The 15,359-nt window shown below is 42.4% G+C and overlaps 1 protein-coding gene across 5 annotated transcripts in view; it reads left to right on the top strand.

Annotated features, from left to right (window-relative positions):
• Nucleotides 1-15,359, top strand: part of SEMA6A (semaphorin 6A) — a 142,042-nt gene that overhangs the window by 77,442 nt on the left and 49,241 nt on the right. For all 5 annotated transcript variants that reach the window (XM_038402737.2, XM_038402739.2, XM_038402741.2 and 2 more), the window contains 5 exons: nt 2,077-2,167; nt 6,853-6,972; nt 8,149-8,237; nt 9,113-9,330; nt 13,888-14,019. In XM_038402737.2, the coding sequence (XP_038258665.1) occupies nt 2,077-2,167; nt 6,853-6,972; nt 8,149-8,237; nt 9,113-9,330; nt 13,888-14,019 (650 nt within the window). The remainder of the gene's footprint in view (nt 1-2,076; nt 2,168-6,852; nt 6,973-8,148; nt 8,238-9,112; nt 9,331-13,887; nt 14,020-15,359) is intronic.

Raw genomic sequence — 15,359 nt, 5'->3', positions numbered from 1 at the left:
CTGGAATGTTGTGCTCCTTGCAGAGGGAAGGAGCTCTGGAGCATAGCTCATTTCCTTTCACCATTACTTTAAATGCTTTCCCATCCAAGAGTAAACACAACTGATTCCCTTCAGAAGGTCTTAACAGAAAAGATACATGATAGAAAACAAATGATGATAAATCATCCATTGAATGACTTAGGTTTCATAACATATGAGCTTAAAGTTGATTGGGGTAGCCTAATGGTGCTACATGGATTATTTTTCATGGTCTATAATTCTGAACTCTGCATTTGATTTATACAGTATGTACTGTTGAAGTGAGTTAAACATGTTAGAAGGATTTTACCCCTACATACAAGTTATTGATGTAACCTGATCCTTTTTAATGGTTAATAATAATTGTATTGATTGCCAGTTAATACTAATGAATGAGAGGGTGGGGGGGAGGTAATAGTGTTCACGTCCCAGAATCAGGCTCCACAGAATTAAAATTGACAAGTTCAATACCTTGTAGGGAACCTCAGGGTGAATGGCAAAGACACACACTGAGGATAAAGCAAAGTCTTAGCTAGCTTTATTAAAACAATCAGTAAAGACAAAAAAGCTCCAAACCACATAAATAAATAGCTGTAATACAGTATTGGGGATATCTTTGGTGTCATTCCCTACATATGCTCACATTCTTATACTCAACCCTTCCTTGGAGTTTTGGGGGTGAGAGACAAAGGACTAGCCCTGTCCTTGCCATGCCAACTGAGTCTGATGGTCCAGAACCTCAACACCCAAAGGTCAGTGGTAGATAACAATGAAGAGCTAAAGGATGGAAATCTAGCCCCCACTACATGGTGGCTTAGCCTATTATAGGACCTGGGCATGACACAGATATTCACTCTGATGCTCAGCCTTCCATGTCCAAATCTAACTTCCTCATCCTCATAATATTGGGGTGTACTTATCCTATAGGTTAACATATTAATGCCATTTACCTCTTTATCATATACATCACTATTGCTCAAGCAAGTTGTTGGTTAGACATCTGCCAACAATTGTATCCTAAAATATCCAGATCCAGTATCAGTTCAGTGTTCCTGCAGTTGCCTGGTATTATGTACCAACTCCGTTTCTTGAGCAAGCTATTCCCCAAAATCTAGGGTAACTGTCAGGCCATTTTATCTGCTAAGGGTCATAGGCCTATTTTACTTATTCTAACTTACTTATGCCAATGTCTTACAGGATACAGGCCTGTAGGTTCCTTGCATTACTGAAAAGTAAAATAAAAGGCTAAGCTAGCTCTGTGGGCTACACTGATGAGTAATCTTACCAATTGTAATATAGGAGTCTTAAACATGTGGGATCTGCACCTTTCCCTGTAGTTTACTAAAACCCCTTGAACTTCTGGATAAGGTTGAGCTGGTTATTTGTATAATAACCTGTACCTGGTGGTGAATTAATTTCCCAGGGGTTACACTTAAGCCTAAGATTTTACAACTACCACACACATTAATTCTTGCTTGATGGTAAGAAGGTTGCTATATGACACAGGCTCAATGTTTGCAGTAACACCTGGAGAGTAGTCCTTTCCAACATGCAAATCAGAAAAGAGAATAGCACAGTTTTGACTACCCCAGATTGTGCACCAGTTTAAGAAGGGAAAAAAATGCACACATACAAAATTACCTTGTACTTTTCTTCTCAAGTGTATGGGTTGCAGCCTATTGCTCTGGATAATAGCACTTCTGTTGCATCATTTTGAGGATAACATTTAAATATTTTCCAGAACCACAGACCATATAGCCCATAACAGTTCAACAGGAAACCCATGTACAGAGAAATTATCAGCTGAAGACTTTTGTAAAATGTAGTGGGGATAAGAGCGAGAAGCTTCAAAGGATGTCTGACTTACTGGATACTCTTTCTTAGATTGAATTTATGTAATGCTATAATTTTGCACTGTTCTTAACTCACAGCCTGAACCACTGCTATAAAAAGGAACTTCTTCCCTGCCCTGAAATGAATAGTACCATAGGTTTTGTCCTGGGTAATAAGTTTCACTTTTTATTCTGAAGAGATTCCATTGTTTTTGTTTTTTTTCAGATGGAGACGCTGGAGTTCCTAGGAGATGAGTTCAGTGGAATGGCCAGGTGCCCTTATGATGCAAAACATGCCAATGTTGCACTCTTCGCAGGTAAAAAGGGAAAAGTGAGAATAACCCATTCCTTCCCTTCTTCCAGGTCCTGCTTGCCATGATACAGTATTCCTCCCACACAAAATGACACTTTTAGAATGTGAGAGACAAGATGGGTGAGGTAATATCTTTTACTGGACAAACCTCTATTAAAAAAAGAAAAGGAGTACCCGTGGCACCTTAGAGACTAACAAATTTATTAGAGCATAAGCTTTCGTGAGCTACAGCTCACTTCATCGGATGCATCCGATGAAGTGAGCTGTAGCTCACGAAAGCTTATGCTCTAATAAATTTGTTAGTCTCTAAGGTGCCACGGGTACTCCTTTTCTTTTTGCGAATACAGACTAACACGGCTGCTACTCTGAAACCTCTATTAGTGAGAGAGACAATCTTTCGAGCTTACACAGAGCTCTTCTTCAGGTCTCATTTAAAATGTGGCACAGTAAGTGAATAATGACTTAAAATAGGGGCCACACAGAATCATTAGTGCAGGGAACTTCACAAGCTGCTTGTGAATATTAACGTCAGTACCATAATCAACATTGTCTAAAGCCTCAGATTCCTCATTCATGTTTACTGGGTTCATAGTAAAAGAAGTGAGATAATATAATGCCAGATCAGTGTGAGACAGAAATACTGACCCTATTCTGCTTCTATGAAAGCCAAGGACAAAACTAATAATGACTTTAGCAGGAGCAGGCTATGGTCCTATATTTGGTTAAAACTAAGGTACCCTTCATAATGAAGGTCAGTTCAGAGATGTTTAAAAATATCTGTGAGTGCATTCCTCTCTACATCAACAAGGAAAGCAGAAGTGCTGGGTTTTGGGGGTTTTTTTAACTAGAAACATCTTGACAGATCATTCCCAGCTGTGGCAGAGTAAGGAGAGAAATCTCTTGTTTTAATGATGATTTATGCTGCATGTAATAGAATACAGTTAACTATTGTTTGTCACAGTAATTTAAAAAGTGAGTGCATATTAATGGTTTTAATTTGGGCTGTTGGTTATAAAATGATATTTTGGTACCTTTTATAGATTTCTAATTATATTGTTTCATTTTTGCACTTCTGTTACTTTGAATTCTGGTGACCACATCTCAGGTTTGGCTGTAACGTAGATGGTAAAATGTGTTGGCAACCTAGGATAACATTACTGCTGTTTTTTGAGCAGATATCTTGTTATTACATAGAAAATAATTACTAGTTTTTCTTAGAAAACATGTTAGAAATTCACTTGAGAGTGTAGAAGTTCATAAACAGATCAGCGCTATTAAGTGGAGATCATTGCTGTAACCAAAAAGACATAGTACCACCTACAGTATCTGAACAGACATGCTGTCTTTTACAAAGGAGAGATTCTCTAGCAGGATGCAGCGTGCCCTCACTCAGCATAGTATAAATTAATGGTGCCATCTAATTTAAAAATACTAATGAATTGTTCATTACTTATAGTAAGAACAAAACTAGAAAGATTTTTCTGGATGTTGGGGAGTGACCTTCTTTTTACTGACTTCTCTTTTTTAATCCAAAATAAGTTAAGTGCTTCCAGAGAAAGAGGGTTTTAAAGAAACAGCCTCCACTAATATAAGTGTATTATATAAGCAGCTGCTGTATATTAGGCACCATTCCCATGCCATAGGCACATATCACACATTCTTACAGTACACTCATTTTAGATATGTTCCTAGGAGCAAAATACAGTGCAAGTTATCACAAATTAGTCAGTTGAATAATGAGGTTCTGTGTATCAGGACTATTACCTTTCAGTATAAGAGGTAAAGTTTGTCAAATAAATTGTTACAGAATGGATCAAGTAAATTCGTCCAGCTTTAGTAAAAGCATTCTGTGTTTGATAGGTTATAAAGTCTGATCCCCTGGGAAAAGCTTTTTTAGTAGCCAGCAGTTTAGGGAGCTAGCCCAGCTGACTTTAATCTTTAGGATGCTCTTATGTGTATATGACCCTTCTTGCAGCTATTGTAGTTAGTGTGTGTGAAGTGTGATTGGTCACAAGACCTACTGGGATGTGGCAGGAAGGAGAGTGATTATATTAATGTTGAGCTCTGACATCCACAGTTGAAAAGTTCAGCCTTTTTATTGGTTTTAGTGTCTGCTTTTAAAACACTTATTTATTTTCGCCTAAGAAAGTAGACCTATTTTTAAACAGCCAAAATCTGATAGGAGTTGCGTGGTGCAGAAGTAAGATTACTGCCCTGGTAATGAAAAGATTTGATCTGTTTTTTAAACCTGGAAGGGAAATGAAATGCTGTCTGCTGTTTTTGGCTGGATATAAGCAGAAGTGTAGGCCAAAAGGGTTCAGAAACCTTTGAACAAGGGGGCACCCACTTTATCATATATCAAGCGTGGATAAGTTCCAACCTAATAACCATTATAGCTCCCAATGAGGTGGTTGCAGCCCATACCCACTTCATTTAGACACAACTGAGATTTGAGTTACTGGATCTGCATAAAGAAAAGGAGTACTTGTGGCACCTTAGAGACTAACAAATTTATTAGAGCATAAGCTTTCATGAGCTACAGCTCACTTCATCGGATGCATTTGGTGGAAAAAACAGAGGGGAGATTGATATACACACACAGAGAACATGAAACAATGGGTTTATCATACACACTGTAAGGAGAGTGATCACTTAAGATAAGCCATCACTAGCAGCAGGGGGGGGAAAGGAGGAAAACCTTTCATGGTGACAAGCAAGGTAGGCTAATTCCAGCAGTTAACAAGAATATCAGAGGAACAGTGGGGGGGTGGGGGGGGGGGGTGGGTGGGAGGGAGAAATACCATGGGGAAATAGTTTTACTTTGTGTAATGACTCATCCATTCCCAGTCTCTATTCAAGCCTAAGTTAATTGTATCCAGTTTGCAAATTAATTCCAATTCAGCAGTCTCTCGTTGGAGTCTGTTTTTGAAGCTTTTTTGTTGAAGTATAGCCACTCTTAGGTCTGTGATCGAGTGACCAGAGAGATTGAAGTGTTCTCCAACTGGTTTTTGAATGTTATAATTCTTGACGTCTGATTTGTGTCCATTCATTCTTTTACGTAGAGACTGTCCAGTTTGGCCAAGGTACAGGGCAGAGGGGCATTGCTGGCACATGATGGCGTATATCGCATTGGTAGATGCGCAGGTGAACGAGCCTCTGATAGTGTGGCTGATGTGATTAGGCCCTATGATGGTATCCCCTGAATAGATATGTGGACAGAGTTGGCAACGGGCTTTGTTGCAAGGATAGGTTCCTGGGTTAGTGGTTCTGTTGTGTGGTGTGTGGTTGCTGGTGAGTATTTGCTTCAGATTGGGGGGCTGTCTGTAAGCAAGGACTGGCCTGTCTCCCAAGATCTGTGAGAGTGATGGGTCGTCCTTCAGGATAGGTTGTAGATCCTTGATGATGCGTTGGAGAGGTTTTAGTTGGGGGCTGAAGGTGATGGCTAGTGGCGTTCTGTTATTTTCTTTGTTGGGCCTGTCCTGTAGTAGGTGACTTCTGGGTACTCTTTTAGCTCTGTCAATCTGTTTCTTCACTTCAGCAGGTGTGTATTGTAGTTGTAGGAATGCATGATAGAGATCTTGTAGGTGTTTGTCTCTGTCTGAGGGGTTGGAGCAAATGTGATTATATCGTAGAGCTTGGCTGTAGACAATGGATCGTGTGGTATGATCTGGATGAAAGCTAGAGGCATGCAGGTAGGAATAGTGGTCAGTAGGTTTCCGATATAGGGTGGTGTTTATGTGACCATCGCTTATTAGCACCATAGTGTCCAGGAAGTGGATCTCTTGCGTGGACTGATCCAGGCTGAGGTTGATGGTGGGATGTTCTATTGTTTGTGTTACTGTGAATTATCATGGGTGAAAGACATTTCTTATAACCTAAAATAGCCCTACGGTACAATGACCAGATTTTGCAATTGCTATCAAATTAAACTGTGTCAGTGCTTTCCTTTAACTTGTGATGTTTTGCCTCACTCTCTTGTCCTTGCTGTGCCTTGTTTACAGCACATTCTTAGCTTTCCTCCTCTAATGCTCTTTAAGAGGTAAAGTGCCTAAGCATAGATCAGATATCCAAAAGAATAGGGAACCTTCATCAGTCTCTTCACAGTTATATATTTGCTTTGCCATCCCATACACTGATGATTTTTGTACTAGAGCTCTTAAAGGAGAGGAGCTTTTTGCACATTAAAGACCAAAAAGGAAGAAATACTTAGTGTCAATTAGCTAACACAACAAAATCAAGGAACAATGCTCTCCAGAAGTACATCGTTTGACAAACTTGTTTAAAAACCAGTGGTTCTATTGGTCTCCTTCATCTCCATTTATATTGCTGGGTTCTGTGGATAACAACCCCATCTTTTCCAGCCATTGTTCCAGTCACATTAGATTACCTATGGTGTTGTGGTAGTGGTGTCCACAATGAAGCTGGACATTCCAGTCCCAATTTATCTAATATAGTAAAACAGAGGACATTTTCTAGGAATGCCCTTTTTCCAGTGCATCCGTCTGAAATTGCCATTTCATTTTAAAAATGAGGAACATTTCAGTTTGCCTGTGATTCCAGTTACCCACTCAGAATTTTCATTCCGAAGAGATTGAGATGATTTCATTTGTCCCATCTCATTTGATTGATGAAGGAAAATAATTACATTATTTCTCCTCCCTCCCATTTTTTTCTTTCCCACTCCCCAAGAGGGAAAGCTGTATTCTGCCACAGTGACTGACTTCCTTGCAATTGACGCAGTCATTTACCGGAGCCTTGGAGACAGCCCAACCCTGCGGACAGTCAAACATGACTCAAAATGGTTAAAAGGTGAGTACACAAATGAAAAAAAGGGAGCTGCATCTCTGACGAGAGTCTTGGTTTGCTGACAGACCTCGCTGCAGTTTCATTTCAGCAATGCTTTCTGTCAGATAGAAGAAACTAAATTACATCTTTTACCTACACTAATTTACTTACCTTCCTTCCCCTTCTTCCTTCCCCTCTTCCTTCCCACTCCCCGTTACTGGATGCTGAAAGAAACTACAAGTACAACCACAGTAAAATACATTACATCCAACTTTCCAAGCCTGAATCTTTCTATTGTGTAAAAAAGATGTAATTTTCAGGACTGGGAGAGGAGACAAATGTTCTTGGGTTGTGCCTGAACCAACTCCTTTCCTAGGAGTGTGGTAGGTAACAATCTGGATTTTATGAGATACAGAGAATTTGTTCTGGAACATTATGATTCATCAATATAAATAAAATTCTGGGGATATTACACAAAGCCTTCAATTTGTAGTTTGTAGGTCCTGTATGGCTTTGCTGCTGAATTAGGCAATTTCTAAATACCTTTGTTGTTAAGAAAGTTACTGCTTACCCTCACAAATGCATCATGAATGGCAGTAAGACAGTGAGCCAAGGTATAAGGGCTCAGGTATAAGGGCTTGGCTTACATGCAAAAATGCTGAAACATAATGGGGTTGAGGGAAGAAACCATTAGCCCAGTGTGTGCGTGTGTGTTAATACCAGATACCCATGGAGCTAGTCTACATGTGCCACTGTTATCACTAAGTCTAGGGAACAGCAAATTACATGGTTTGCTATTCTCTCCATGCGTGAGGTTTTGGCCATAAGGATCTACGCTTGTACCAGCTTCCCATGCCCATATTTGAAAGTGTCACTTTCTTCACCTTTCCTAATTCTCCTGCAGAAATCCACATTTCTGGGGATCATTTCAGTGGCATACATGAAAGTGTGTCACTTCCTTGCATTGATTCTCCACAGAGTTGCCTTCAGCCACTGCAGCCATCCAAAATGCATTGTTTCCCATCTGATAAGCCATGGTCTGGGTGAAAGGGCTGAAAATTGAGCTCCGCTCCCCCCCCCCTCCAAAAAAATTTGTCTCTTTGGGTATGCAATGATATGTTTTGCTCTTATCTGGGCCTTTGATTCATTTTTATTTTATATATGGTGTACACATAGACAGAATGTCTTGTCTGTTTATAGAGCCATACTTTGTCCAGGCAGTAGACTATGGCGACTACATCTACTTCTTCTTTCGGGAAATAGCAGTGGAGTATAACAGTATGGGAAAGGTAAGAGAATTGCCTTGGATTCTTTTATAATATTCAGAAAAAACTACTCTTGGACCAGTGCTGTTAGGAATGACCTTGAAATGAGAACCATAAATCACAATGACAAGGTCATCGTTTTGAGAGGATCCTGCTGCTCGAGCCAAAAGGTTGTTTGGAGTGAAACATTGCACTGTCTAGATACACAACGTGATGGTGGCAATATGTGCTGGAAGCTCTTTTATTTTCCTAACTCTGCAAAGTAAATGACAAATTCATTTAATTCATCGTATCAGGTAATAGTTAAAATTTTTACTTGAAAGAAGCAGCTGTACTTAGGAGATGAGAGTAAGGAGCACTAAGTAAACAAGGCAGGAATTTTGTTCTTTGTCTTATTGTAAAGAACAATTGAACACCTTCTGATTAACATTTTTTGATATTTCCACAATAGACTTCCTACTAAGCAGATAGAAAAGCTGACCAGGGTCACAAAGGTGCAGGGTATGAATACAAGCCCAGCGAGGTTTGCATAGTTTTGAGTGCTGAAGATACAAAACCCAGAGGCTGGCAACGTGGGTTGCAGGGATTGTGAATATAAAGTGCTTTTGTTTGGGGAAATAGAAAGCTAAGCAGTCTGTATGGAAATGAGGTTATATTGGCTGAGAACTGATCTCCAGGAGGATTTATGGCTGGGTATTAAATGCCACAGCCTTATCTTTTATAGCACACTCTTCCAAAGCTGAATTTTCCTCTGTTTGTTATTTATCACAGATTATGGAAACATGGGATTAAATTAAGCACCTCGCTGTGTCATTTTTTTTTTTAAGGCAGACTTCCAATAAAGTTTCTCCGCTCAAAGAAATATTTCATTTTCTCTATTTTTTTTCCCTTTGCTGCAGGTAGTTTTCCCAAGAGTGGCTCAGGTTTGCAAGAATGACATGGGAGGATCTCAGAGAGTTCTGGAAAAACAGTGGACTTCCTTTCTCAAGGCTCGCCTGAACTGCTCAGTTCCTGGAGATTCACACTTCTACTTTAACATACTGCAGGCAGTTACGGATGTTATCCATATCAATGGCCATAATATTGTCTTGGCAACCTTCTCCACTCCTTATAACAGGTAACCCCAATGCAGCAGTCTTTTGGCTTGTCCTTAATATGTACCATGTGTTTTGTCTTTTCATTGCAGTTTCTACTTACACTTTAAAACTACAAGAAGCAGTAGCTATTAAAATATAATTTTTATTTAGCATGAACATATGGGCACTCATTTTTCCAATTTTAAATACATTAGTACTGTTTATTACATCATATGATGCTTGAGATAAGTTTTAAATCATGTGCTACATGGGCACATACATTAGGCTCATTGTCCTTTATGCTGGAATAATTTTACATAGGGGACAGGAAACTCTGCAATGTCCAACTTGCAGAGTTTCCTACTTATTCTTCTATTAGCAGAGTGTGGTTTGCCCCTCCCAGATCCCTAGAAGAAGCCCTGGGTTCTTCCAGATCCATATAGATGTCCCTTGCCTCCACCCTGCCACTATACCCCACCAATTCCTGCTAGCCCCTGACAGTTTGTCTTCTGGAACAGCTGTTCTCTTAAGGTCTCCACCTGGCTGCCCACACATTCACAGAAAAGGGCTCCAAAGTGTGGACAGGATAGTAGTGGAAGTTAACAGATCCTCATCTTGTGTTAATTGCTGTAGCTCTCACCATGAGTTTGTAGGGGAGAAACTGGAAAACTCCAGATCTAGCTTGCCACCTTCCTGTCCCTTCTAAGCCAATGGAGCTGTGACCCCATGATGCTCCATTAAAGGGGTTTCTGAGAGGAAAGCACCAGGCATGCCAAGTGAAAGGAACTCTCCCATTTCATGGGTGCAGGATCCCCTCTGTGCATAGACATGTCTTCCTGTGTGTTTGTACAGAACCTAGCACAATAGAGGCCTGTTCTTGGTAATGGCACTGCCACAACACAAACAATAAATAATAATGGGACCCGTTGTTCTAACACCTGCATTTTATAGTTCAGCATATAAAGGCTTTCCATGCCATCTGTTTAGAATTTGTTACCAGGGTATATTATAACATGCTGCTCGGTAAGTTATTAAAACATGTAACTGCATCTAATTACTGAGGTCTCAGGAAAAGTTAAAAAATGTTCTAATTAAAGAAAAATTCCTGCAGGGCTCCAGAGAGTCTGTTTCTTTTTCCCTGTTCTATATTACAAGAGACACTGGGGCTGAAACATTAACTTTATTGCTAGAGTTCATCTGCTCTTGCCGTACATTTCCCACCTAGAGTAAAAGGGTGACCCCTCTGAGGTCAATGACAAAACTCCCACTGATTTCAAATGGGAGCAAGATCAGGCCTCCAATGTATAATTACTACTTCTGACAACAAAATTAGAGTAGCTGCTGTGGAATGACATGACTTCAAATAAAAACTAAGCAACAGAAGCAGGTGATTTTGTTTTCATGCAAATCACCTAAATAAAATAATAATTAATAAAAAAATCAAAAGAATGCACCAGAAAGTGGGCTGTATCATCAGAATTGTCTCTAAACTGAAAGTTTTCCAGTGTTTTCCATGCTGTGCTGTTAGTAATCATTAAAGTGTTTACTACTGCAACTGTCAGTCCTGAAACTCACCTCCTTGCAGCCGAAGCCCAGAGCCCTGCCACCCTGCAGGGCAGACGCCCCAGCCCAGGGGTGGGCAAACTTTTTGGCCCGAGGGCCACATCGGGGTTGTGAAACTGTATGGAAGGTCAGGTGGGGAAGGTTGTGCCTCCCCAAACAGCCTGGCCCCCGCCCCCATCCACCCCCTCCCACTTCCCGCCCCCGACTGCCCCCTCAGAACCATCCAACCCCCACTCCTTCTTGTCCCCTGACTGCCCCTTCCCGGGACCCCCTGCCCCTAACTGCCCCTCAGGACCCCACCGCCATCCAACCCCTCCTTGCTCCCCGCCTCCTGACTGCCCTGACCCTATAAACCCCCCAACAGGCCCCCCGGGACTCCCACGCCTATCCACCCACCCATTCCCTGTCCCCTTTAAACCCCCCCCCAAACTCCCAAACCATCCAACCTCTCCTGCTCCTTGTCCTCTGACTGCCCCCTCCCAGGACCCCCTCGCCCCTAATCAACCCCCCCCCCACTCCCTATCCCCTGACTGCCCCCCAGGAACCGACCCCCTATCCAAATCCCCCTACTCCCTGCTTCCTAACTGCCCTGACCCTATCAACTCCCCAATAGGCCCCCCGGGACTCCCATGCCTATCCAACCCCCTCCCTCCCCCGACCGCCCCCCCACATCCCCTGACCCATCCAACCACTCCTGCTCCTTGTGCCCTGACCACTCCCTCCCAGGATGCCCCCACACCCCAATCAACCCTCCCTGCTCCCTGACTGCCCCGGGATCCCCTGCCCCTTATCCAACCCTCCCCCCCCCCCTTACCATGTAGCTCAGAGCAGCAGGAGCTCACAGCCCTGCCTCCTGTTCAGCTGAGCAGAAGCTGTGGGGGAGGGGAGACAGCGGGGGAGGGGGAGGGACCGAGGGCTAGCCTCCCCAGCCAGGGGCTCAAGGGCCAGGCAGGAAGGTCCTGCAGGCTGGATGTGGCCCACAGGCAGTAGTTTGCGCACATCTGCCCTAGCCCCAATACCCTGCTGCAGGGCAAAAGCCCTGAAACTCTCCTTCCCCGCCAGCCCAGCAGCTGAAGCCCAGAGTCCAAAGCCCCTCCCCTCCACTGGGCCCTGGAGATTTTATAGCATGTTGGGGAGGTTTGGTGGGCTCTGGGAAATAATCTATGAGAATTTAAGACTTGGAAACCATCATATAATATGTGAAGTATTATTCCTGTGAGCAAAGCCTTTTTTTGCAGGGGATGGGAGGATGTACATTGCAGCCGGAGACACTGCAACATCAGGTCTCTGCACGGAGTGGCTAAAGCTAATTTCTTATCCATTGAGCAGGGCCTTGTAAAATGTCTTGGTTCATAGGAACTAGAAGGGGCTCATAGGAAGGGAGTCCTCACTCCTTGCCTAGAAGTAGGCCATGGGTCTGGGTCCAGCTGTTACTGGGTTATGGGGAATATTGGATATGGCTTGCTAGTCCCACACTGTGCTAGTAGGTGGCTAAGTGGATCCACCTGCTGCGATCCTCAATAGCCAGACCTTTGGCCTGCCCATATCCACCTCCACAGGGATTTCTTCAGTATGCTGGGAGTGTGGAGTTGAACTCTGCAGATGCTTTTGTTCTCCATACCAAACCTCCCGCTGTTAAATTGCTTTTGGCCCTTCATTAGGGGCTTAATCCTTTAAAGTGCTGAATTCCTCCATCTCCAATGGGACTTCACTGGGACTTGAAGGTGCTCAGCACATGCAGGAATTGCTCTTCACCTTTCAGGATTGAGCCCTAGATACTCTGGACACCCTCAGTTAGACTCTTAGGACCAAATTCACCCTGGTGTAGGTGAAAGCTACAACAAGATGAACTTGGCTCTCTCTCTCTCTCTCTTTAAAACATTTCAGACTGTAGACTCACATTAGCAACCTTTCACTAGGTCTCCTTCCAGGAGACAGCCCAGCCTTTGGAGAGCTAACCACCTCCCTTTGTTTCAAACACGGCTAGTGAGGTTCCCCTATTTCTGTTTCATTTGCTAGCCCTCTGGATGTTGCATTTTGAAATTAAAATGACAAACTTCTCATTAATATTTATAAAACTATTTTATAACAATTTACGTTCCCTTCTTAGGCTTGTTGTATCCCTCCCATAGTTTTGTTCCCACTTTCAAAGGCCAAAGTCCACTAGCCAAAAGCCTAATTACAAATCTTGGCCAGCTGGTGCTCTGACCAAAATCAAGCAGCGGAAGTCAGACACAAATGCAAGAGTTCATGTGTAAACAATAAAGGTAGATAAATGAATAATTCATAACTTAAAGTCACAGACCAAGGAAAACCTCTAAGCCCTTCCAATAGTGTTTATATAAGAATGTAATTATATTTGGACATGGTTACTATCTGGTTACATGCAAATAATCAACGTCCTAATTGAAATTTTTAGTGGCTGTAAGCAACACGGTGTTTGTTTCTGCAAACTCTTTACAGTTGATTGAGTTAACTGTGTATAGGAAGTCAGTTAGAAATGTACAGGAAAACCTGATGGACATCTGAACCTGAAAGGCTGGTGTGATACTGTTCAACTCTCAGTCTTAATGGGATCCTTCAGCAAAGAGATGCATCAGTTCCAACTTCTGAATTCTCTCTAGATTGTATTTTTGGGGCACAGCAGGGACTGTGAGAATCGGTACTGAGAGTGTATCATGAATTACGGGAACTTGAATTTCCAAGTACTGGCCACTAAATGAATCGCCTGTTACTCTTCATACATCACCAATGGCAAGCAGAGTTTTCCAGATTCTTTTCCCTCTTCAAGATTACTGAAATTTGTTCTTTCTTTAGAGGCTTTTGAAAAAAGTTGTGCTGACAGGGACTGACTACCCATTGGTACATTTCAAACTTTTGCATGGGGCAGCCTTTTACTGTCAATACCCAGAGGTTAGAAAGTTCAGGACTAAGTAGCCTGTAACAGGAAGACTTCTATGCAGCATGTTTTTCAGTCAAAATGTTATGCATAACTTCATAATGAGTAACAATTTCTGGGAAATGTCACATTGCAGCATCCCTGGCTCTGCAGTCTGTGCCTATGACATGCTTGACATTGCCAATGTATTTACTGGGAGATTCAAAGAACAAAAGTCTCCAGATTCTACATGGACACCAGTTCCTGATGAGCGAGTGCCCAAACCCAGGTATGCGTTCATATGCTGTGTAGTAATGGATTGTGTCTTGGTATGCACAATACAATATGTTTGACAGTTTGAGCAGCAATGTGAGATTCAGATATAATGGGAAATCCATATTTTAACTGAAATAAGAATTCAGCCTGATTCTGATCTAAGTTGTTGTGGTGTAAATCAGGAGTAGTCCATTGAAATCACCTTTAATACAGGATAAGTCTTGCTTAAAATGGTATAAATTACACATTGTCAGGAAACAACTGGCACCAATTTGCCATTCGGGGGTAACATAACAAATATAACTGATGTGCCAGTAGGAGGAAATAAGGGGGAAGAAGGAAAAGCAACTAACTAGAGGGAGTAAGATAAAAAAGAGGATCTGCCGTATCTAATACCACCTATTAATTACTTCCCCTAAGTCCACTTCTTTTCCACTCCCTTTGGCGTGTTCATTGCACTCATTTTGTATGCCCATTGAATACCAGTTCAGTGCAAGCTACCTACACCCATTTGTTGACTCACTCACGCTCAGGGCCAGATTCCACTTAATGGTATACTGGTATAAATCTGGAATAATTCCATTTATGTCAATAGTGTTATACTACTGTAACCGTTAGTAGAATCTGGCTCCAAATCCATCATTTAATTTGGTCCAAAAGACTTCCCTGGGGGTTGCACCCAGTTACATCAAGTCTGAATTTGGCCCATTATGTTTTAGAGACTTACTGAACCTAGCAGTTCAATTCCTTCATTAGGCCTGAGTTATCTATCTTCAACTTTATTTGTAAGTTGTTCCCTGGACAGGGACTTTGAAATGCCCATGGAACATCATGTATATGTTATGTCTACTCTCCCGGGGACAGCCCCAGGGAGCCCCTGAGCAGCGGGAGGGCACCTGGACTTCAGAGCAGGGGTGGCTGGGGGCAGTCAGCCCCTGAGGCCAGTGCAGGGGCTAGCCACAGGCGGGCCCCCACAGCAGCGGTGTCCTGGGGCCCCCCCAGAGCAGCAGTGCCCAGAGCCCCAGGAGCTGCTAAGTTTTAGTCGGGTATTTATATAGTAAAAGTCATGGACTTCTTTTGTATGGATTTTTTTGTTTAATGACCATGACTTGTCCATTTTGTTTAATGACCATGACTTTAGTAAAAATTTACTAAAATTTTACTAAAAATCCCTGTGACTAAATCTTAGCCTTACTCATGCCTACTGTACTAGGTGTCTCAGTTCAGGGCAACTACACCTGTATTCCTCTCTATGGCATAGCCAGGGCACCCAGTCTCAGGCTTCCAGCTCCCTAGAAGTTACCTCTCTTGGGTGGAGCCAAGTGTCTCCCTCCCTCCTGACCAGGATATTTC

This window comes from Dermochelys coriacea, chromosome 5 (genome assembly GCF_009764565.3).
Source record: "Dermochelys coriacea isolate rDerCor1 chromosome 5, rDerCor1.pri.v4, whole genome shotgun sequence".
Lineage (NCBI taxonomy): Eukaryota > Metazoa > Chordata > Testudines > Dermochelyidae > Dermochelys > Dermochelys coriacea.
This window is presented reverse-complemented; position numbering and strand designations above follow the sequence as displayed.